The sequence below is a fragment of the Heterocephalus glaber genome, unplaced genomic scaffold (assembly GCF_053883595.1).
Source record: "Heterocephalus glaber isolate CG9 unplaced genomic scaffold, H.glaber_assembly_v1.0 deba00001532, whole genome shotgun sequence".
Lineage (NCBI taxonomy): Eukaryota > Metazoa > Chordata > Mammalia > Rodentia > Bathyergidae > Heterocephalus > Heterocephalus glaber.
In genome coordinates this window covers 19,850,570-19,874,032 of record NW_028258330.1, presented here as the reverse complement: position 1 = coordinate 19,874,032, position 23,463 = coordinate 19,850,570, and the positions used below count along the sequence as shown (strand labels likewise).

The window sequence follows — 23,463 nt, the reverse complement described above, 5'->3', positions numbered from 1 at the left end:
ACTGTAAAATGTGTTTGTTGCTGTGGGTTATGGCCATTGCTTAGGGAAGAAAGACAGAATAGCTTGTACAGGGGGAAGGAGAAACTAGGAGGGGTGAGACTAACACTCTGGCCCAACTGATCGCACAGCCCATGTTCTGTTCTTCACTCTTTTTTTTTTTTTGGTACTGGAGATCGAACTCGGGACCTTGTGCTTTCAAGGCAAGCAGTGGAACCACTGAGCTAAATCCCTGGCCTTTTACTCTCTTTAACTTTTGCATGAGGTAACCATGGATAATTATTTTCTCTTAATACATTCTTAATTTAAGACTGTCGGTGGAGGTTAAATGATTTGCTTTATCAAGGCAAGTAGTAAATTAGGAATATTTCTCACTTTTGTGGACTTTCCACACTGCTGGTAGGAAACTTAGTTTTCCAGGCATTGACTTAGGTCCATATTATGACATAGCTAAGAATCCAGTTATTGAACATTTAACACATTTCATGTCAGAAGAGACTGAGATTACCTGTCACTGGTGGCTTTTATTCAAGACCAATGAAAACAAGGAAACCATTGTGGCACATGAGGATTTCACAGTCGTAAACCCCACATTCTACTCATCACCACCATCTTAACAATTCTTCAGTCTTCCTTGTAATTCTTATATTTTAATTTTTATTTAAATAATTATTTGATGTTTTATATTATTATGACTGAAATATTTACTGCTGAACTATAATTTGATTTTTTTCTTTTCTTATGGAATTTTTTTTCTGGATGTAACATTTGCCTAATTTTTTTTTTCATTTTCTGTTTAATTATTGCTAGTCAATTCCCTCTGCATTCTTCAGAGACATGATGTAGTTACAAAGTCAGGCCTATTAGATAACCTGGGATTTTGGTGTTTTTTTTAAACCTAGAAAAATACTGCCTAGGCCTCCATTGTCTTATTCCAGTTCAGGCTTCTTGATCTCAGACTCCTGTACAGTACAGATCAATACAGATCTCAGTCTGGGAATCCCTTCTTTATCATTCTGGGAATCCTCTTACTGCTTCCAGGCTTCCATGTTATCCTTCTTGTCCTTCGTCATTTAGTAGAATATATCCTTCAGGGGCTTCTTGAGAAAGAGACCCATAGTAGGTAAATTGCTGGCACCTCATATATCTAAAAGTGTCTTTAAGACTGTATATAGAATTTTAAGATTTTTATTTTTGTTTTGAGATGAAGTCTCACTTGTTGCCCAGGCTGGCCTCAAACTGGGAAATCCTCCAGCCTCAGCCTTCTGAGTATCTGGAATTATAGGCATGTACCACTATGCCTGGCATTCCTACAGGATTTTTTAAGTATCATCCTATCTAACTCCTGGTTACTAGAATTCTGCTATCCTAATTGCTAATTTTTAATGTGCTTTTAGGATCTTCTCTTATCATTGTCCTGAAATTTCACAGAGATGTGTCTTTGAGATATTTATTCATTATTCTGGGTATTTAATATGCTCGTTGGAGCTTTAGTCCTTCCATTGTGAAAATTTCCTTGTATTTGAAAACTGTACTCCTTCCATTTTCTCTATTGTCTTCTTCTAAAATCCCTCTGTTACTCAGATACTGGAAATTATCCTGAATCTTCTTAATGTTTCTTTTTCTATTGACTTGCTTTGAGTCTCTTTTCCTCCTTTTGAAAATAAGCAAAGAGCCAGGCATGGGTCATACACCTGTAATCCCAGCACGTTGAGAGCTGAGGCAGGAGGATTATAAATTTGAGGCCAGCCTGGGCAGTGTGGCAATTTAGCAAGACTCTGACTCAGGGATAAGGATGAAGTTCACTGCAAAGGCCCTGGGTTCCATCCTCATTACTGGATAAAAGAGAAAAAAAAGAAGTGAAGGAAGCCAGACATGTGGTGCATGCTCATAGTTCTAGTACTAGGGAGGCTGAGGTGGGAGGATTGCTTGAGCTCATGAGTTCAAGACCAACCTGGGCAACATAGCAAAACTTCATCTCAAAAAAATAAAGAAAAAAGAAAAAGAAGCGAGCAAAGGCATGTGTTCATTCCTAGACGTTGCTGTTTTCAATTAGTTTATCATACTTGTTCTGTATATGTACTTTGTGTATGTGTGTGTGTAGGATTGAATGCAGGTACTCTATCACTGAACTACAACTCTGCCCCACTTGTTCTGTTTGGTTTGGTGTGGTTTTCTGAGACAAGGTTTCAATATAGTCTAGGTTGCCTAGAACTCACGATGTAACCCAGGCTAGCCTCAAACTCCCAATCCTTCTGTCTCACTTTCCCAAATGCTGGGATTATAGGTATGTGCCAATACAGCTAGCTTGTTCTGTATTTTAATAAAGAGCTGCTTTATTGTGTCTCCCCACCAGCAGACATTTGGGTTGTTGTCAGTGTGTTCTTAAAACGATACAGTTTGGCCAGGGATGTAGCTCAGTGATGCAGCACCTGCCTGGCAAGCGCAAGGTCCTGAGTTTGATTCCTGGTAACCCCCCCAAAAAAGTTAAGACTACAACAATACAATTTATCATTTCAAACACATCTGAAGTTGAGTATGGTGACGCATGCCCATAATCCCAGCACTTGGCAGGCTGAGGAAAGAGGATCATGACTTCAGAGTCAGTGTGGGTTACATATGAGACCCTGTCTTAAATGAAAAGATACATCTGAGAATATTACTAAGAGGTGTTGTTTTAAGTGTGCATTTATAAATTATGGAAATTGTCAAATTTCTGTCCTTTGGGAAATACATCCTTATTAGCATTATGTCAGAGTGCCTGGTTTTCTGTACATTCTTCAATATAGCAAATTATCAAACTTTGGATCACTGCCAACCTTACAGATTAAAAAAACAACATCTCAATGTATGTTAATGTTACTTGTCTGAGAAGTTGAGAACCTTTCCATATATACAAATGTGTTTTTGTTTTGTTTCCCCTAGTACTAAGGATTAAACCAATAACCTTGGACATGATAGGCAAGCATTCTTACTCTTTTTTTTTTTTTTTTTTTTGAGACCAGTCCTAGGCTCTCCTACCGTAGTTTCCCAAATGCTGGGATTGTGGACATTCGTAGCTACCCTTTCCTCCCCACACCCACCCAGGGAGATGGAGCCCTGGGGCACTTTACCACTGAGCTACACCCCCAGCCCTTTTGATTTTTTATTTTGAGACAGAATCTCCGTAAGTTGCCCAGGCTGTCCTTGGACTCTTCATCCTACTAAGTACTTGAAATTATAGACATGTACCACCATGCCTGGCTCATTTTGTAGTTTTTTCGTGTTTTGTTTTGTCTTGTTTTTGTTAGTAAAAATGGAGTATTTGCCTCTGTCATATCCTCAACTTACTACCATTGATTTCTGAAGGTGTATTTTGTACTGGCTATTTTCTTAAATTCTCCTAATATTTGAGGTACTTTTCTTCAACAGTTATTATAAATTAGCAGATCATCTCATCTGAAAGTATCATCCAGATTTTTAGAACTTTTTCTTTCTTTTGTGTAATTGCGTTAGCAAATACTTCCTGAGTAAATAAGGCCACAGTGGCAAAGCAGATGCCTGATGTTGCACCTGACTCCAAGGAAGACACATTCAGTGATTTTCACATGGCACTAACTCCTGGGTTGAGATACACATGTTATTTTGTCATGTTCAAGATGCATAAATCCATTCTTGTTTTAAAGAACATTTATGTCAAGTAAATTTTGCCAGTTGCCAGTTCAGCATCAGTAAGTGAGCAATATCTGTATGACTTTTTTTGTTTTTTGCTCTGTTACTGTGGTGGATTATGTTAATAGGTTTTTAAATTTTGAAGTGTTTATTTTCTTGCAAAAACAACTCTACTTGGTAATGTTTTATCATTTTTGTAGCAAATTGTTGAAATCTGTTTGATACTAGTTTATTTAGGATCTTTTCCATTGATATTTGCATTTTTTTTTTTGTACCGGGGATCGAACTCAGGACCTTGTGCTTGCAAGGCAGGCGGTGGTAGAACCACTGAGCTAAATCTCCAGCCATGCAAGTTATTTTTGACTGAACTTGGCCAATGTTTTTCCTTTGTGGTATGTGCTTTTTTTTTTTTGGTACCGGGGATCAAACTCAGGACCTTGTGCTTGCCAGGCAAGCACAGCACCACTGAGCTACATCCCTAGCCCAGTGTGCGCTGTTTTTGATAAGTTTTAGTTATCAGTGTTTTGTTTTGCTTCATGAAAAGAATTTGAAAGTTTACATTCAAAACTGTGCATTTTACTGGGCATGGTGGCACATGCCACTAGTGCCACTCAGGAGACCAAGGCAGGAGGATCACAAGTTGAGGCTAGCCTGGGCAGGTTAAGGAGATTCTGTCTTAAAATGAAATTTTAAAAAGGGCTGGGGATATAGCTCAGTGGTAGAGGGCTTGCCTAGCATTTGAGAGGCCCTAGGTTTAGTCCCCAATACTACAAAATAAAGCAAAACTGTCTTTCATTAATACTTTTGAATTTATTTAAATAAATCTGAGGAAAAGTCAGCTTTTAAAATTGTTTAATTTCCTTCATAACTACAAATATTTTTCATTTTATGTATTTCTTATCCCCTAATTTTGGTTGACGTATATTTATTTGATTTTTTTTTTCTTCCAAAAACCTACTATTGCTTATTAGTTTTGTCACTTTTTATTTCTTGGATTTTTATTCCTATTCTTTCTGTCTTCTTTAGATTTATTTTGTGCTATTTTTGTCTTCTTGAATTATTAATTTGTTTTTATTCTCTCTAGTTAATTAACATTTAATGCTGAGGTATTCCTGCAGGTAGTTGTGTTAGAGTGCAGTCTAAGCTGCTTGACAAAGATAAATCAAAATTCAGTGACTAAAATAAGACCAAAATGTCTTTCTCAGTAAAAAAACAAACAAACAAATAAATAAATAAATAAAGTGTCTTTCTCTGCCTGGAGGTGGGCAGAGGATTTGGTTCATTAGAGACCAAGTTCCTTTTCACTGTAACCCTACCAACCCAGTGAGGTTGCTTTTATCTGCTTGGTTATCTTCTCTCAACATTGGCCTCCAGTTCTAGCCCATAAAAACAGGAGTGGAGACAAGCAATTTCTTTTCCAAAAGCTGTACCTGAAATTATCCATATGGCTTTGTTCACATCCCATTGCCAGAATTTATCACCTGACTACACCTGGCACAAAGGATCTCTAGTTGGACAACTTTGTGCTCAGCTAAAATGTAGGAAGGTATGTACCAAAGACAAGAAGAGCCAGAGATAAATATTGCAGTAGAGTTGGTGGGTTTCACCACAAAAGTGTTTTCATCATGGATATTTTTTAGATGTTTCTAAATTTTTATTTTAATTTTCAAGTGTTTTCTTTATTAATTTCTGATTTTATTACATTTTGATAAAAGAATAAAGAGCTTGTGAATATTCCACAAGTCTTTGAAAAGTTTTCTTTGTCAGAAAAAAATATATATATATATGTATCTACCAAGTAGATTTTATTACCTCTTACCAATGAGGTCTTTTATATTCTTACTTAATTTTGCCCTCATGTATTTTAATTGTTCAAAAGATATAAAGTCCTAATAGCATGTATTTGTTTTTCTCCTTGCATTCCTGTACTTTTTATGAATATCAGTGCTACACTAATGGTCAGACCACTGACTACAGTTTAGTGAATCTGGGCAACCTGTTTCCCAGTTGTTGAAGGATGCTTCATTCTACCGCCAACATTATTCACGTATCTATATCCTAGAGCTTGTTTTTATCTTAAATTGAACAGTAATGTTTTTCTTTAACCTGAGTGAATGTTTCTGTTTTTCACTTATTACACAGGTAATTCTGACTCGAAGGACAGAAGAGGTGAGCCATTCACCTTGTATCTGTTGTCACTCTTTCATAGTGAACAGTATTCATCTGTGTTTCCCCTGCTCAGTCTGTGGTAACCTTATGCTGTGGCTGTCTTGTTTATTTTCTGATGTTTCTATATTAATGTCATAGAAAAGAGTAACAGAAACAAGTATTCAGAATGTTTTAAAATTAGATTACAGATTTCTAACAGCTTCAGTGTATTTTAACAACTAATAAAATAAATACTATCTTACTTTGTCATGTTCCCTTATTAATATTACCTTTTGGTGGTTGATATTAGGCCACAATTTGTATGCCGTAGTTAATTTCTGATTTCCAGGCTATAGTTTGTTACCTCTAAACATGTTGACTTCCACTTGTTTTTCTTCTAGTCTATAAAACCCTTTATGGATTTTACGGATTTTTCCGCACTCTCATGTAAACTGCCCCCTGCCTGGTATGCTGTATCTGTGGACTCTAAATACCTGGTCACCAGAGGGCAAGAATATGTGGGTTCTCATGTAGAAGTGGCATGTTTTGCCTAGGACAACAATAAAGCTGCCATCAAAAGATCATGACAGGGAGAGAGAGGGATCATCTAACATTCTATGAAAGTGATCATTTGAGTTTGAAAAATGATACTCTATGAAGGGCTTTTTTTCCCATCATGATTTTCTATTTATCAAATCAGGTTTTGGAGTCTTGTGTCATCCCCCCGACCCTGCCACAGCCATTGTATTGTTTAGCCATGTACAATTTTCCCTGCATAATTAAGTGATGATACATTATGAAGTCTCACTTAGTAGGGAGTATGTGAGTCAAAAAAGTGAATACTCTGACCTTATATATGTTCTCCATCCATCACTGTATTGGATGAGGAGTAATTTTAAGGTATTATACTGTGTACAGATTTCCCTTGCTTTTCTAGTTCTTGCATTCCTAAACTCAAGAAGCAAACTTTGGACTGATGGAATGTCCTTGCTATTCAGATTCATTTACCACACTTTTTATCAAATATAGAATTTAGTAGACTTATATTACAGTCTATACTTATATTTGTTTTCTAAAACTGCTCTTTTAACTAGTGTTATAATAAACTCAGAAGTCAAAGTGATAGGCTTTAAAAGTAAAATCTATGACTTTTTCTTCTACTCAGTGTACATCTTCATAATATTCAGCCTTTTTCTTGCCCCAGATATACCTATCTTACCTAGCTAATATTTAAATGATTTCAGTATTATGATTGAAAAGAAAATTATCTTGATCATTGCTAATTGTGACATATGGGAAGTTATTAAGATAACAAATCTCCTTTTTAAATCAAAAGATAATTTTCAGGGCCAGGGATTCAGCTCCGCCACCTGCCTTGCAAGTGCAAGGTCCTGAGTTAGATTCCTGGTACAAAAAAAAGAGATAATTTTCTATAATTCCTTTGACCGAACAGGAAAATGAAGAGGCATACAGGTTCTCAGCACTTTTTAAAGCCCCATAATATAATGATAATTTTATCAGAGCAAATCTTTAGAAGTATTGCTGTAAAATTTTATTTATTTATTTACGCAGGAAATTGAACCTAGGCCCTTTGCCTGTTAACCACACACTCTTACCACTGATCTACACCCCTACCCCCATCACAGTCTAATTTTATACTTGATCTTAGCCAAAAGGCCAAAAAGCGATCATAGTCTAATTTTAAAGCCAAAAGCTTTTTGAAAAACTGGTCAATTGTTTGGACATATTTGAATTATAATGGGTTTGGTAAGCAAATTGTGTCTAAGGCAGATGAATTAGGGTTATAAATTTTTATACACTAGCCTTTGGGTTGCTTTTGAACAGCAATGGCCTGTGTTGTAATTGTCAAAGCAGAAAGGAATGAAATGGGGGAGAGGATTAGACAGCTTTTCTTTTTTTCTTTTGAACTTTGGGAAGCTGATTGTTTCTTTTATATATATTAGTTTTTAAATTATTTCTCTAGAAATAGCTTTTTTTTCTTAATGTTTGAAGTTTGGGGATGTAGTTCAGCAATAGTTTGCCTAATATGCATTAGGACCTTCATTCAATCCCTAGCACCTCCTAAAACAAAGCAAAACAAAATTACGAGAAAATATACTAATATAAAATTGACCATTTTAATCATTTTTAAGCACGCAGTGTGACATTAGGTATATCTATATCAATGTGTAATCATCCATCTCCAGAACTTTTTTCCCTCATTTTATATTGAAAATTTGTACCCATTAAACAATAACTTCCTATTTCCTTCTTTCTCCCAGTCCATGGTAGCAATTATTATTCTGCTTTCTGCGTATGAATTTGTCTTGTCTAGATACCTCATTTAAATACAATTAAACAGTATTTGTCGGGCTGGGAATTTAGCTCAGTGGTTTCGCTGCCTGCTGCGCAAGCGCAAGGACCTGAGTTCAATCCCCGGTACCAAAAAAAAACACCAGTATTTGTCTCTTTTAAACCTTTTTTCTTTTTTAAAGCATTTTTCCCAGTGTCAGTTTGGATGATTTATATAATATGCAAGAATGCGCTAAATATAGTCTGGCCTAATCTGGCCAAAATACAGTACCTCCTCAGCATGTAATCAGCAGCCATAATGACTGTGCTCTTCAGTTATTACTTAACCTTCACTTGGTTTACATTTCAGTTATTAGTTTTATTCTGGGAAAACAGACTTTCCTTGGAACCAAACTGAGACAGATTTCCATGTAGCAGGTTTATTGGGGAAGTATTTTCTTCCTATAGCAGCTGTGAGGCAGTGAAAGCAGCAGTGTTGGGTGGATGGAGGAAATGAGATGCCCTGTAGTCAGTGTAAAAGGCAGCTCTGGAGGGGGAATCAAAAACGGGTAGAGCTTTTCCCTGGACCAGCATGAACTACATAGTAAGACTGACTCAAAACAACAACAACAACAAAATATTGTGTCTTCTTAATATTTATAAAGAAATCTTTCAAAATAAAAAAAAGTAAAAAAAAAATCTTTCAGCTGCAGAATTCTAGAACCAGTCAGATAAGCATTCCCCTGAAATCCAGAGACTCCTTAAAGTTTCACAGGGCTCATTTCAGATCATCTGAATCTGTTTCTCTGGTTTCTCCTTCAGTATTTTGCTAGTGTTGGAGTCTAGAAAGGGATTGACATTCTTGCTTAAAGAGGTTGTCTTAGTTACTTTTCTCATTACTAGGACAAATTACCCTTCACCCACAAGTCAAAGGAGAGAGAAGAGGTTATTTTGGCTCACATTTTGTAGACATTTCAGTCCATAGCCAGCTGGCTCCAAGGTAGGGCAACATGGCAGAGGAGAAAGAGCTGATGGCTTGATGGGCAGGAAACAGAACAGAAATCAAGGAAAGAGGAGGGATATATAACACTTCCAAGCCATATCCACAGTGACTCACCCCCTCCCACTAGGCTTCACCTCCCAACATCACACCTCGCTATAAACCCATCAGTGGACTAATCTAATATTATGACACCCATGACCCAGTCACCTTCCAAAAGCCCCACCTATCAGTACATGAGGCTTTTGTGGGACATCTAGATATATGCCATAACAGAGGTGTTCTTAGATTATCATAGTAATAATATCTGCAGAGTGTTCCACTGCACAACAACAGAATACACATTCTTCTCAGCAACACATAGAACTTTCTTCAAAATAGACCACGTACTAGACCATAAATTACACTTAAGTAACTACAAGAGAATCAGGGCCAGGGATTTAGCTCAGTGGTTCTGCCACCTGCCTTGCAAGCGCAAGGTCCACAGTTCGATCCCTGGTACCAAAAAAAAAAAAAGTACAACAAATCCCCAACTTACAGACAAGTTCCATTCTGGGAGAATTGTTCATACGTTGGATTCATACATAAGCCAACAACAGTACACCTGTGAAAGTTTGCAACTCAAATGTTTGTAAGTCAGAAACTTACTGTACAAGAAAAGAAATTATAAAGTTCAGAGCAGAAATTAATGAAATTGAGACAAGAAAACCCCAAAGAGTCAATGAGTCAAAGAGCTGGCTCTCTAAAAGAATAAACAAAATAGACAAAACCTTGGCTTACCTCTAAAAGGAAAGAAAAGACCCAAATCAATACAATTAGAAATGAAAAAGAAAAAATCACAATGGACCCCTCCAGCATCTGGAAGATTATTAACTACTTTCAAAACATGTATTCCATGGGCTGCGGATTTAGCTCAGTGGCACTGTGCCTGCCTTGCAAGCACAAGGTCCTGAGTTCAATCTCCAGTACCAAAAAAAAAAAGCAACAAACAAACACCTGTATTCCAATAAAGTGGAAAATCTAGAAGAAATAGATAGATTCCTAGATAAGTATGAACTACCATAACTGAAGCAAGAAGATATAAAAGCCCGGAATGAGGGACCAGGGATTTAGCTCAGTGGTTCCACTGCCTGCCTCGCAAGCACAAGGTTCGGAGTTCAATCCCTGATACCAAAAGAAAAGAAAAGAAAAGAAAACCCTGAACGAAGCAGAGGCTGGAGGATCACCACAAATTTGAAGCCGGCCTGGGCTACATAGTGATGGTGAATTCAAGGCCAGCCTGAACTACATAATGAGATCCTGTCTCAAAAAACAACTAACAAAAGCCTAAGACCCAGTGGACTCACTACTTAATTCTACAAGAACTTCAGGGATAATCTAATGCCAGTATTGCTCAAGCTCTTTAATGAAATTGAAAAGGAAAGAGTACTCCCAAAACCATTCCTGAAAACTAGCAGTACCCTGATTCTAAAACCAAATCAAGGACCCAACCAAAAATAGAACTCTAGAACAATCTCTTTAATGAATATAGGTGCAAAAGTACTCAACAAGATTCTGGCAAACAGAATGCAACAATCATCCAAAAAGGTCATACTCCATGATCAAGTAGCCGCAATCCTAGGAATGCAAGGGTGGTTCAGCATACACAAATCAATAAATCTAATATATCACATAGAAGCAAGGACAAAAAATGATCATTTCAATAGACACAAAACTTGTGATAAAATCCAACATCATTTCATGATTTAAAAAAAAAATACCAAAGAAAGTATAGAAGGACCTTATCTCAATCTGAAAAGCTATTTAAGACAAACCTACTGCCAACATAATATTAAATGAGGGAAAACTGAAAGCTTTTCCTCTAAAATCAGGAAAAAGACAAGGATGTCCACTATCACTACTTCTGTTTAATGTAGTACTCAAAACATTAACCAGAGCCTGCCTCACAAGCGGAAGGACCCAAGTTCGATCCCTGGTACCAAAAAAAAAAAGAAATAGAAAACTCAGGGCAGGGATTTATTTGGGGCCGGAGATTTAGCTCAGTGGTTTTGCTGCCTGCTGCACAAGCACAAGGACCTGAGTTCGATCCCTGGTTCCAAACAAAAAAAAAAAGAGTAAGCAAAACATTAACCAGAGCAACCAGGCAGAAGGAAGAAAGAAATGGGATATATATAGGAAAGGAAGAAGTCAAATTACCACTTTTTTTGCAGATGATGTGATCCTCTACATAGGAAACCCAAAAATTCTACCAAAAAATTCCTAGAATTAATAACCAAATTTACTAGTGTGGCAGGACACAAAATCATTACACAAAAATCAATAGTGTTCCTGTACAGCAGTAGTAATAAACTCACCAAGAAAGAACTTAAGAATACAATATCAGGGCCGGGGATTTAGCTCAGTGGTTTCACCGCCTGCTGCGCAAGCGCAAGGACCTGAGTTTGATCCCCGGCACCAAAAAAAAAAAGAATACAATATCATTCACAGTAGCATCAAGAAAAATTAAATAGGAATTAACCTAATCAAGAAAATGAAAGACCTCTATGACAAAAACTACAGTACTCTAAAAAGGAGATCAAAGAGGATATCATAAAATTGAAAGATATCCCTTGCTCCTGGATAGGCAGAACCATTATTGTCAAAATGGCCATATTTCCAAAACTGACATACATACTTAACAAAATCCAATCAAAATACCAATAGCATTCCTCACAGAACTAGAGAAAATAATCCTAAAATTCATATGGAACCAGAAGAGATGCAGAATAGCAAAAGCATTCCTGGGCAACAAGAGCAAAGCAAAAGGTATCACAATCCTGGCTTCAAGTTATACTACAAAGCTACATTGATAAAAACAGCATGGTAATGGTCCAGGGATTTAGCTCAGTGGTTCTGCCGCCTGCCTCGCAAGCTCAAGGTCCCAAGTTCAATCCCCAGTACCAAAAAAAAGATCAAAGATCTAAATGTTAAAACAGAAAAAATATGCTGGAAAATAAAATAGGTAAAACTCTTGAAGAATAGGTGTAGGCAAGGATTTTCTGAATAGAACCTCAATTGCCCAAGAAATAACATCAAGATCAACAAATGGGCTAATGTCAAATTTAAAAGCTTCTGCACAGCAAAGGAAACAACCAGTGGAGTGAAGAGACAACCTATAGAATGGGAAAAAAATTTTTCCAACTATTTCTCAGACAAAGGACTAATATCCAGACCCTCCAAAAAAATTAGACCCGGGCCGGGGATTTAGCTCAATGTTGCCGCCACCTGCCCCACAAGCACAAGGACCCGAGTTTGATCCTCAGTACCAAAAAAAAAAAAATTAGACCCTCCAGAATAAAAGACCTAGTTAAAAAATGGGCAACTGAAATGAATAGAAGTATAAATGACTAATAAATATATGAAAAAATGTTCACCATCTCTGCCCATTAGAGAAATGCAAATTAAAACAACACTGAGATTCCATCTTACTCCAGATAGAATGGCCATCATTAAGAAATCAAATAAGAACAAATGCTGGTGAGGCTGTGGGGAAATAAGAACCCTTCTACATTGTTGGTGCGAATTTAAGCTAGTATAACCATTATGGAAATTAGTATGGAGACTTTTCAAAAAACAGAAACTTCGTGGGTTGGGGATTTAGCTCAGTGGGGCCACTGCCTGCCTCGCAAGTGCAAGGTCCTGAGTTTGATCCCTGGTACAAAAAAGAAAAAAAGAAACTTCATTTGATCCAGATATTCTCCTTCTAGGTATCTTCCCAGAAGAATTAAAGACATAATATTACTGTACAGTGATCCATGCATACCCATGTTTATAGCAGCACAATTCATATTAGCTAAATCTTAGAAACAGCCTATATGACCTTCAACAGATGAGTGGATAAGGAAAGTTTGATATTTATGCACAGTAGCATACTACTGTACCATAAAGAAGGATAAACTTGAGTCATCTGTAGGAAAATGGATGCACCTTGAGACCATAATGTTAAGTGAAATTAATCAGACACAGAAACTTAAATATCACATAGTTTTTTTATGTATGAGAAACCCAAAGTATAAGTAAAGAGTAAAATAAAAGGTAGGTAATAAGGGCCGGGGATTTAGCTCAGTGGTTCCAGCGCCTGCCTCACAAGCGCAAGGTCCTGAGTTTGATCCCGGGTACAAAAAAAAAAAAGGGTAGGTAATAGAAAATAGGGAGATCTTTTCCAAAAGGGGAAGGCCCAAGAGCTAGGGGATGAAAAAAGATGTATTCTGTACATGTACCAATTCCCCACAAGAATTATAATGTATTGCAAAAACTTACTAAAAAATAAAAATTAGGGAAAAATGGATGTAATGGGTGTAAATGGATGTTAAGAGATAAAAATCTGAATTTTATGATGGAGGATAGTTGTGGCTTCAAAGCTTGAAAGAGTTAAAATGTTCTTGGTTCTATAATTTATGAAGAATCTGTAAAGTAGTGTGGTTTTGTTTTCTTGCATTTGATTTGCAGTTGTATAATCGTAAGATATTTAATTTCCTTGCTCAAGTTTCCTTATCTGTAAAATAAATTTAATAATGGTGTCCACCTAAGGCAGTGGTGGTAAACCCATGGCATGCATGCCACAGCTGGCTGTTTGTATCATTGAAAGCTCCAAAAGTTTCGCTATCATTGACCTAAGATAATAATAATGAAATGATACAGGATTGAGTTTTGCTGTGCTTTAATAGTAACTGTAATAGTAATTTTTATTATTTGATGTCTAAGTTATCTGGCTAGATGACTCCCTTATTCCTTTATTGCTTATAATTGTCAGATCTTGGTCATCAACAATACTGCCCTGTCCCATACCTTCCTGATGATACCCATTCCATTGACTCACTCAGGGTCTTGCCTGACTACCTCACCTTAAATAAAACACTCCCCACCCATTTCCCTCTTTTACTCTGCCTTATATTTTTCTTAATAGCATGTATCACTGTCTGTATGTTTTCTTACTTACATATTGTCCTGTTCTCCACTAATGTAAGTTCCACAGGGGCAAAAAAAGTTTTGATTTGTTGACTACCATATCCTTAAGACTTGGCTGGCACAAGCAGTTAGTCACTGTGCTTTTGTTTTTTGTGGTGCTGGGGTTCAAACCCGGGGCCTTGTATGTGCTAAGGAAGCATTAAGCTACATCCTTGGCCCTAAAATAAAATTTGAGATTAGGAATATCTGGAAATGTTCTTGAGTCCATGTCTTTAAGAAGTTTATTATTTAATGTATGTTTAATGAGTCACTCTAACCCAATGTGATAGGTTGGTACATATTACAAAAGTACAAGAAAGAAAGGAACAATTAAATTGTTAAAGGGAACAATGAGAGGACTTAGTCAAAAAAGTGATATTCAAGGTAGAATTGTGTAAGAGGAAAGGAAGTAGTAATGTTTTAAATTATGGGTTGCCAGACATTTTCTATCAGGGGACAGCCAAGTAATAAATAATTTCGGTTTATAACCATACAGGCCCTGTCACATCAACTTATCTCTACTTTTGTAGGGCAGAAGCAGTCCTACACAGTATGTAAATGAATGAATGTGACTGTGTTCCAATAAAATTTCATTTACAAAAATGGGGAATGGGTTAGATTTGGGCTCTGTTTGCCCACTTCTGTTCTAGACAAAAGACTTACCTGAGCCTGGGAAGTTGGACAGAAGCCCACTGTTAGTGTGTGGGTTTCTGGATATCCAGGCAAGTCTTTCCCTTTGCATCACCAGGTGTCTTATTTTTAAATATTTATTTATTTATTTAGGTAGGTAGGTAGGTAGTACTGGGGATTGAACCAGAACCTTCACACTGAGCTACATCTCCAGCCCTTTTAAAAATTTTTGAGTCAGGGCTGAGCCAGTCTGGGCTTTAATTTGTGATCTTCTTGCCTCACTATTCCAGAGTACTAGAATTACCACCATGCCCAGCTCCCTCCACCCCCATCCCTTTGCTAGGTATTGAACTCAGGCCTCATGCATGCAGGGCAAGTGATTTACCACTGAGCTATATCCCAAGCCTTCTGATTACCTTCTTATAATACCTGATATACTGCCCTCTGTGATTGCAATTTAACAAAGGCATGATTAGTGATAAAATAATAACTCTACTGCTCATTCACACATCATAATCCAGTATTGTTAGTTTCTACTAACAATAGATCCTGTGCTAGTTTTTTGTTTTTTGGTACTGGCAGTCAAACTCGGGACCTTGCGCTTGTGAGGCAGACAGCAGAACCACTGAGCTACGTCCCCGGCCCCTTCCTATGCTAGTTTTTAAGAAACACAGCAAGAAATAAAACATGTATAATCCTTGCCCTTGTGGAGTTTATGATATAGAGGAGATACATTCATTAATCAAATAAGTGTATAACTACAAAGCATGAGAAATATTATCAAGGGAAATAATAGGATGCTCTTTGAGAATACCACAGAAAATAAAAGCTAACATTGAGTATATAATGTGTGCTAGTTACTGTGCCAAAAATTTCACGTGGATAATCTTATTTAATCTTCAGAACAACTTATTTTAGAGATGATAAATTTAGTATTTGGAAGTCAGAGAAGACTTCTCTGAGAAAAGTGACACTTAAAGTAAGAACTGGATGAGTAGGAGTTAGCCAGGCAAAGAATGGAAGGAGGCCATATGAAGCAGAGGAATAAATAACATGTTGAGAGGTGTGAGGATGAGTAAACTCCTATGCCGGATGCCAGAGGCTAAAGTTCAGTGAGCAAGGAAAGATTGGGAGGAGATAGGTAAAATCAAGTTAGGGAAGTTGTTATAGGCCAGGATAGGGAGATAGAATAAGGATTTTAAAAGCTTAAGCCATTGAAAGAGAGAGATATGATGTGATTTACTTTCTTAGGTATCACTCTGTCTACTTTTTGGAGAATGGATTGGCTGGGGTCAGAACTTACTGTGATGATCCAGGATAGAGAGGTTAGCGATTAGGACTAAGTGATAGGTGGCAATAGAGAATGGACAAAAGGCAGACAGATCAGAGGTATTGGTTCTAGCCCTAAAATACAATACTTACAGCTGAGCTGGATATAAAAGAAAATTATGAGAAAGGAATCAAGGTGGTTTCCACATATCTTACTTGAATAACAATGGGAGGGCTAGCCACTGAATGATGAGGGAAAGGTTTAAAATCCAAAAATTTGTATTGACTATGAAATTTAAGGTGAAGGTGACATACGCAGCTGAGAGCCTGAAGCTCAGAAGAGCGGTCAGAAGCAGGCAGTGCAAACATGAGCATTGCTAGCATATTATTTGTGCTTAGAGCATCTGTCTAATCAGACCACTTAGGTAGAATGTAGAGAAGAGTGCCAACGACAGAGCCCTGAGGAGTTCCCACAGTGAGAGAGCTGGTATTAGAAGAGGAACAACCAGCAAAGGAGAAAGATGGAGCAGCTGAAAGATAGAGGATCCATACTGTGCTTTGCATGTAAAGCGAAAAAGTACTTCAAAGAGGACAGAGTGATCAGCAAGTGTAAATGCTCATTTTTAAGATGAGAACTACATCACCAACAAAGAAGCATGGTGTATTATATCTCATACCTCTTTTTTTTTTTTTGTAGTACCCAGGAATAGAACTCAGGACCTTGCACTTATGAGGCAGGCATGGTGCCACTGAGCTAAATCCCCAGCCCTCTCTTTTCTTAAAAACAAAAACAACCAAGGGGCCAGGGATTTAGCTCGGTGGTTTCATCGCCTGCTGCACAAGTGCAGGGACCCGAGTTCAATCCTCAGTACCAAAAAAAAACAAAAAAAAAAAACAGGGTATGGGGCACAGGCCTCTAATTCCAGACTGAGGCAGGACTATCACAAGTTTAAGCCCAGACTGGACAACTTAGTGACTTAGTGAGACCCTGTCTCAAAAAGTAAAAATGCAAAAAGGCCTGGGGATGTGGCTCAGTCCAAAGGCCCTGAATTTAATACCCAGTATCACACCCCAATACACAGTTTTTACTCCACATTTCCCTCCAACTACTGCTCCTTTTCTCTATATCCCTTCATGGAAATAGCCTCATAAAAGGGATGATTGTCTCACCTCTCCTCTTAGTTTTATTTCATTTAAGCTTTCTCAATCATACTCAACTGAAACTACTCTAAAAGGTCAATATCTTCCACCTTGTCACATCCAGTTTCACTTGGCCATTTTCATCCTGCTTAATCTGTTGGTAGTATTTGATTGAGTTAGTTTACTCTCTTCTTGAAAAATTTTGCTCTTGGTTTCCATGACACCACATTCATTAGAAACCTCCTACCTAATGGCTTCTGATTGAGTCAGTTTAGCTCCACTCTTTTCCTTTCGTTTTCTTTTCTTTCCTTTCTTTTCCTTTCCTTTGCTTTCTCTTCTTTTGTCTCTGGTGCTGGAGATTAAGCTCAGATCCTTGCACACACTAGGTAAGCACTCTACCACTGAGCTGCATTCCCACCCCTTTCTTATTCTATCTTATTTTGAGAAGCTTCTCACTTCTCACTAAATTGACTGCCAACTTAGGATCCTCCTGCCTTAGCATCCAGAGTACCTGGGTTTACAGGTATGCACCTCTGCTCTCGGCTTTAGCTGATCTTTATACATAAATAGAAACTTTAATATAAATCCATCTGGGTTCAATCCTCAGCACTGCGAATAATAATTTAAAATCCAGTTATATTTTGCCTCTGTTCAGGGCTTTCCAATCACATAGTGCTTTCTTATCACATTCAAGAATTAAACCCATACTTATTGCCATGGCCTACAAAACTTGTCTTTTGACTCCTGCCCACCTCTCTGGCTGTTTCTTCTACCATTGTGGCCTTTCCTGAACCAGCAAAGTTCATAAAGGCTATTATGCTTGTTTCCTTTACCTAGAAAGCTCTTTACTCAGACTTTTGCATAGTTCGCTTCCTCTCATTATTTAGAGCTCTGCTCAGATACAACCTCCTCAGAGAGACTTTCCCAAACCACTGTCTTCCCCATCCCCACTTTCCGTCACTTTACTATTCCTGTTGTTGTTGTTGTTATTGTTGTTGTTGTTCTTCTTCTTCTTCTTTCCTCTTTCTCCTCTTCTTCTCTCATCTTCCTTCTTCTTCCTCTCCTTCTCCTTCCTTTTCTTCCTCTTCTCCTCCTCCTCCTCTTCCTCATCCCTCATCCCTGTCTGAAATTGTGTTTACTTGTTTATAAACAGTGTCCTCATTCTTCCCCACAGAATATAAGCTGTCATTTGTCTGCCTAAGCATTTCTCTATTCCCAGTGCCAGGAATAGTGCCTGGCATGAAATTACTGGTCCATAAAAAATTTTTTTTAATGAATGCTACTAAGAAGTTTAATCAGAGGGCTGGGGATTCAGTTCAATGGTTCCACTGCCTGCCTCAAAACTGCAAGGTCCCAAGTTCAATCCCTGGGTAAAGAATGAAAAAAGAAGTTGAATCAGATAAGGGATGGAAATGTTCTATTGGACTTTCCAATACAGCATTTGTTACTGTCCCTTGCTGAGCAGTTTAAGTGGAGCACCGAGGGTGAGAGTCAGAGCAGATAGATGAAGGAGAACCTCGGGGTAAGGAATTAAGAGAAAAGAAATAAGAGAGTCTGCCATATTGGCACACAACTATAATCCCAAGTACTTTGAGGATTCTTAAGGTGGGAGGATCATGAATCCAAGACCACCCTGAGCAATATAGCAAGACCTCATCTGAGATGAGAGGAAGGCTGGTAGGGGGGAGACAGCTGTTGTGAGAAGTTATCTTAGAAGAGAGGCATGAAGATGATGGTATCTGGAGGAGGATAAGTGAGGTCAAGGAGAAAAGTCTTTGAGGTGATAATAATTATAATAATGGATATAACTGAGCTCACATGACAGGATTGACCTTTACAGGGAGGGACATCTCCCCAATGGCAAAGGTAGCTATAAATAACTCAGACTGGTTGTATAGTTGATGTTAGAGGTGAGAGAGAAGGAAGACAAGTTCTAACGGGGCCATTGGTGTCAAAACTGGGACTAGAGACAGGGTGGAAAGGGATCCAAACCCTTGGATTGGCTGTGTCCAGGCCAAACATTGCTGTGCTTGGGATTCTGACAAAAGGTGTCTGAGGGAGCAATATATGCCAAAAAGAAAGAAGGGAGTACCCAGCAGTTTGGTACTTAAGGGTCTAATAATGTATCTTTGTTTAAATTAAGAAAAATTTTATTCACTTCGCCATGAAGTCATTTGGGTTTCTAATAGGGAAATTGCCTTTTAAATCAGGCCTGGTGGTGCATGTGGGAGACTGAGGCAGTAGGATCGTGAGTTCAAGGCCAGCCTAGGCAGTTTAGCAAAATCTTGTCTCAAAGAAAAAGAGAAATACCCTTTTTCCATCCTGCAGCCTGCCTTTTTAAAAATGTTACAGTAAAAATATTTTTAAATGAAAATTTGTTACTTATATATACTAGCTACATTATATGTTACATGTGGTCCAGGAAAATTCCCTTTCACTCAGCATGGGGGGTTCCAGGTTGAACACACCTGAGATGGACTCCATTGAGGCTGGGAGAGTATAGTACAGTGTTGGCCTGTACACCCAGCTTGCCATCATGCTTGGATGTGTTTGTACATCCAGGTATTACTCTGTGTGTGTGTGTGTGTGTGTGTGTGTGTGTGTAGTGCTGAGGCTTCCACATGCTACACAAATGCCCTACCACTGAGCTACCTCCCCAACCCTTTTTATATTTTTTGAGACAAGGTCTCACTAAGTTTCCCAGACTGGCCTCAGACTTATGTTCCTACTGCTTTACCTTCCAGAGTAGCTGGGATTTTAAGTGTGCATCATCACACCCAACTCTTTTAGTACTTTTTATATGCCAAATAATTGTTTTGGGTCAAAGGAGATAGCAATGAAGAAAACAGTCCCTGCCTTCAGAGAACTTTTATTCTAACTTGCCAGAGACAAAGTAAACAAATGTATGATATCTCTGTTCATGTCACTGGCGGAGTGCTCCTTCCTCCTTTCACCCCCTGCCCTATAGCTTTGGGATGGCAGGGGGAGGTGGGCTAGTGCTCTACCCTCCCCCTTTTGTAGCCTTTCATTTGCAGAAGCACTGAATGAGCCTTTCTGCCTCATCCAGCTGTTCCCTTTGCAGATGACTTGAGCCCTTCGTTGTATAGCACAATGATGATATGTTCTCTTCTCTTGGTTTCAGATGAGACTTCAATTATTGCAGTGATAGTAGCCTTGTCCTCTCTGCTAGTGATTGTTTTTATCATCATAGTTCTGTACATGTTAAGGTAAGTGCTAATGTTTCTGTATTCTCTTGGACTATTTCAGTGCCCTAATGTCTCAGTAAGCCTACGTAGTCCAGAAGACAAGAGGATAAGGGTAAGTCAGGTAGAGGGATAATGACACATGATAGTGCTAAAATTAAACTTTTACTTAGAAATAGTTTAGGGCTGGGGATTTAGCTCAGTGGTTCTGGCGCCTGCCTTGCAAGCACAAGGTCCTGAGTTCGATGCTTGGTACCAAAAAATTAGAAGGAAAAAAAAAAGAAAACAAATAGTTTAAAACCTGTCCATAGTCTTTTGCTTCCGTGTGTCCAAATCTAGTCTCTCAACTCTTGTTCAACCTTAAGTCCAGAATGTTGTCTTGGACATTAGATGAAAAAGCCACAGTCTGTGTTGTTAGTGACAAGTGTTTTAGGATCTTCCCGTGTAGCCCTGTGGAAATAACCCCCAAAAGAACACTAGTAAGTTTATGTGCTCAGCAACAACCTGCTGGAGGACTGGGGATTGTAGCTCAGTGGCTCAAACAGTGAAAAGAATCAAGGAGAAGAAACCAAGGAAGAGCATGGTGCATTTGTTCTCTTCTTGCTAAAGCTTCTGCCTTGACTACCTGGGTTTAACTTTGACTTATCTTTGACTTAACCTGCTCCTTGCTCTTTTTCGTCTTCTGCAAGAGTAGAGAGGGGGATCTTATGTGACCTTTACAATTTGGCATGTGTCTCTATCATTTCGTAGGAGTCCTATTAACACCCAGTCTGGAGCTGTATTCTCCCTATGTCTCCTAGGCTGCATGGAGAAGCACCAGGGTTTTTGTTTTATATAGGTCTTCCTGTCTCCCCACTGTTATTTCACTCACTGTTTTTCCTCCTCATGTAGCTATGCTCTCTTGTGGGTTCTGCATTGGGAGCTGCCTAGAGGAGCCATGTAAGCCAGAATAGACTGGTGGTGTTACTTAGATTGGCTTCTAGTGTGCCAAGGTGAAACAGGAGCAAAGCAGGAATGCGGAGACAATAGATTGGCCTCTCCTGCCTCTGTGCTTAGTTTTTCATTACAAACATTTTCTCATTAGGTTTAAGAAATACAAGCAAGCTGGTAGCCATTCCAATTCTTTCCGCTTATCAAACGGCCGCGCTGAGGATGTGGGTAAGGCATGGTAAACCTTCTTGGGGAGGAAAACCAATAAATTAGAGGTTTCTACATCCCTTTAAAAGAATAAGATTATTTAAAAAAAAATTTTTTTTTGAAGAGACAACTTTGCTTCTTAGAGGCTTGATCTATGGGATAGAATCCCCAACTTAGTCTCCAGAAAAAGAGCTGCATCCAGAGCACCTGCCTGACCTTCACCTTTGTGTACTGCAGAGCCCCAGAGCGTGCCACTTCTGGCCAGGTCCCCAAGCACTAACAGAAAATACCCACCCCTGCCCGTGGACAAGCTGGAAGAAGAGATTAACCGGAGAATGGCTGACGACAATAAGCTCTTCAGAGAAGAATTCAATGTGAGTTCTTTTTTTGAGGCTTATATATAAACAGGGAAGAAGACAGATATATGGCTGTGCCTTTTGAGTCGTAAGGTAAAAAGCAGGTCTCTACTCGTTAAGAGGTGAAAAATTGTTTACCAAGTTCATCTGACTCTTCCTGTGTGACCAAGAACAGGAAGTAATAAAGGTTTTGCTTTGCCTTCCTCATCAGTCCATCTATTCATCCATTTTTCCTTGCATTCATTACTTCATTTGTTTAATAAACACTTCTTAGGCATATAATATGTTCTAGCTAGTATACTGGGTGCCAGCACCTTGATCAGGAGCTAAAACAGATCAAAAACCTATTCTCAACGAATTCACTGCCCAGTAGGGAAACTCCTACAAACAAGAACAAAAGTAACTATAAATTCAAAGCACAAAATAATACATGAAGGACTGGTGCAAGCTGTAGGAGCCCATATTAAGAGATGGTCTTCTAGAATCTAGAACAGGGGTCCCAGAGTGTCCAAAGGAGACATAGGAATAGACCAGTGTAGAAAATGGGTACTATGACAGACTACAGCACACAGGCCTTATCTTGAGATTTGTATTTTTTATAACTCTTTAAGGGAGCAGAACTTGTAATTACCACCAGTTGATCCCAGCCTACTAGTTCTGGTGCCAGTCAAGATGAGCATTCTGCTAAGTCTCTGAAAGGTGATAATATTCCAAGATGTATGATAGCAAATTAAGATAGATATTGTGGTGATAGCACATATGGCCAACATGAGCTCATCGGACCAGCCCTGGGATAGTAAAGGAAAGACTGACCAGCATTGCCTGGGTTCTAAGCAGTGCATGAGCATTCACATGGACCATAAATATTTCCTGTCTCTTTTGTTCCCATTATTCACTACCTGGGGATCAGTTTAGATTCTGATCTCCTATAAGACAGATAGTGTGGTAACTTGCTTGAAATTCTGTTTATTGGGAGAATTTCTCTCTACTCATTCACTTGAGCTCTCACTTAAGTATGTTACCTCACAGCAATCTACTTCAGCATGGGCCAGCAGGTCATGTGTACACAGCAATGTGTGTACGAGGCTGGACTTCTTTTCTTAGTGAGCTAGTGACATCTTGAAGAAATGAGAAGTATCTATCAAAAAAATGAATTGTATGGCAGTCTATACAAATCTTTTCCAGCTGTAGTGGAATTCTACCCAGCATGGCCAAATTTGTGTCTTATTGTCTCAAAAAAAAATTTATGTCTTATTGGACCACCTAATGCCTAGTTTGGGAAATTGAAGTCATTTGGATACCTAGTGTCCTGTATTCAGGTTTACAGTCTCTACTCTAGAATCCAATTCTAAGGTATAGTGCTCACTTCGGCAGCACATATACCAATTCTAAGGTACAAGCATGGTGTTACTGACAAGATCATGGTCTTGTCCCCATATTATGAGGATTTTCATGACTCTCCTGCTCAGTCTTACCATGGACATTTTCAAAACCCACAGATTGTACCACAGCCAGTTCTCCCTGGCCGAGATCAGTGGGAGAGCCTTTTCTTTTCTGATCTCTCAATAAATGAGTCAGAGCAGAATACTAGCATGTGGGGTATGCTGTCTCCAAAACCCAAAATGACCCAGCAAGCATTGCTCCTCCCGCTTAG

At 38.5% G+C, this 23,463-nt stretch overlaps 1 protein-coding gene across 15 annotated transcripts in view; it reads left to right on the top strand.

Annotated features, from left to right (window-relative positions):
* Positions 1 to 23,463, top strand: part of Ptpra (protein tyrosine phosphatase receptor type A) — a 157,278-nt gene that overhangs the window by 85,723 nt on the left and 48,092 nt on the right. For 8 of the 15 annotated variants that reach the window (XM_021254988.2, XM_087188724.1, XM_087188731.1 and 5 more), the window contains 4 exons: positions 5,791 to 5,817; positions 20,256 to 20,340; positions 21,401 to 21,474; positions 21,691 to 21,827. In XM_021254988.2, coding sequence (XP_021110647.1) covers positions 5,791 to 5,817; positions 20,256 to 20,340; positions 21,401 to 21,474; positions 21,691 to 21,827 — 323 coding nt within the window. The remainder of the gene's footprint in view (positions 1 to 5,790; positions 5,818 to 20,255; positions 20,341 to 21,400; positions 21,475 to 21,690; positions 21,828 to 23,463) is intronic. The other 7 variants (XM_021254989.2, XM_087188726.1, XM_087188725.1 and 4 more) reach the window with 1 other exon arrangement.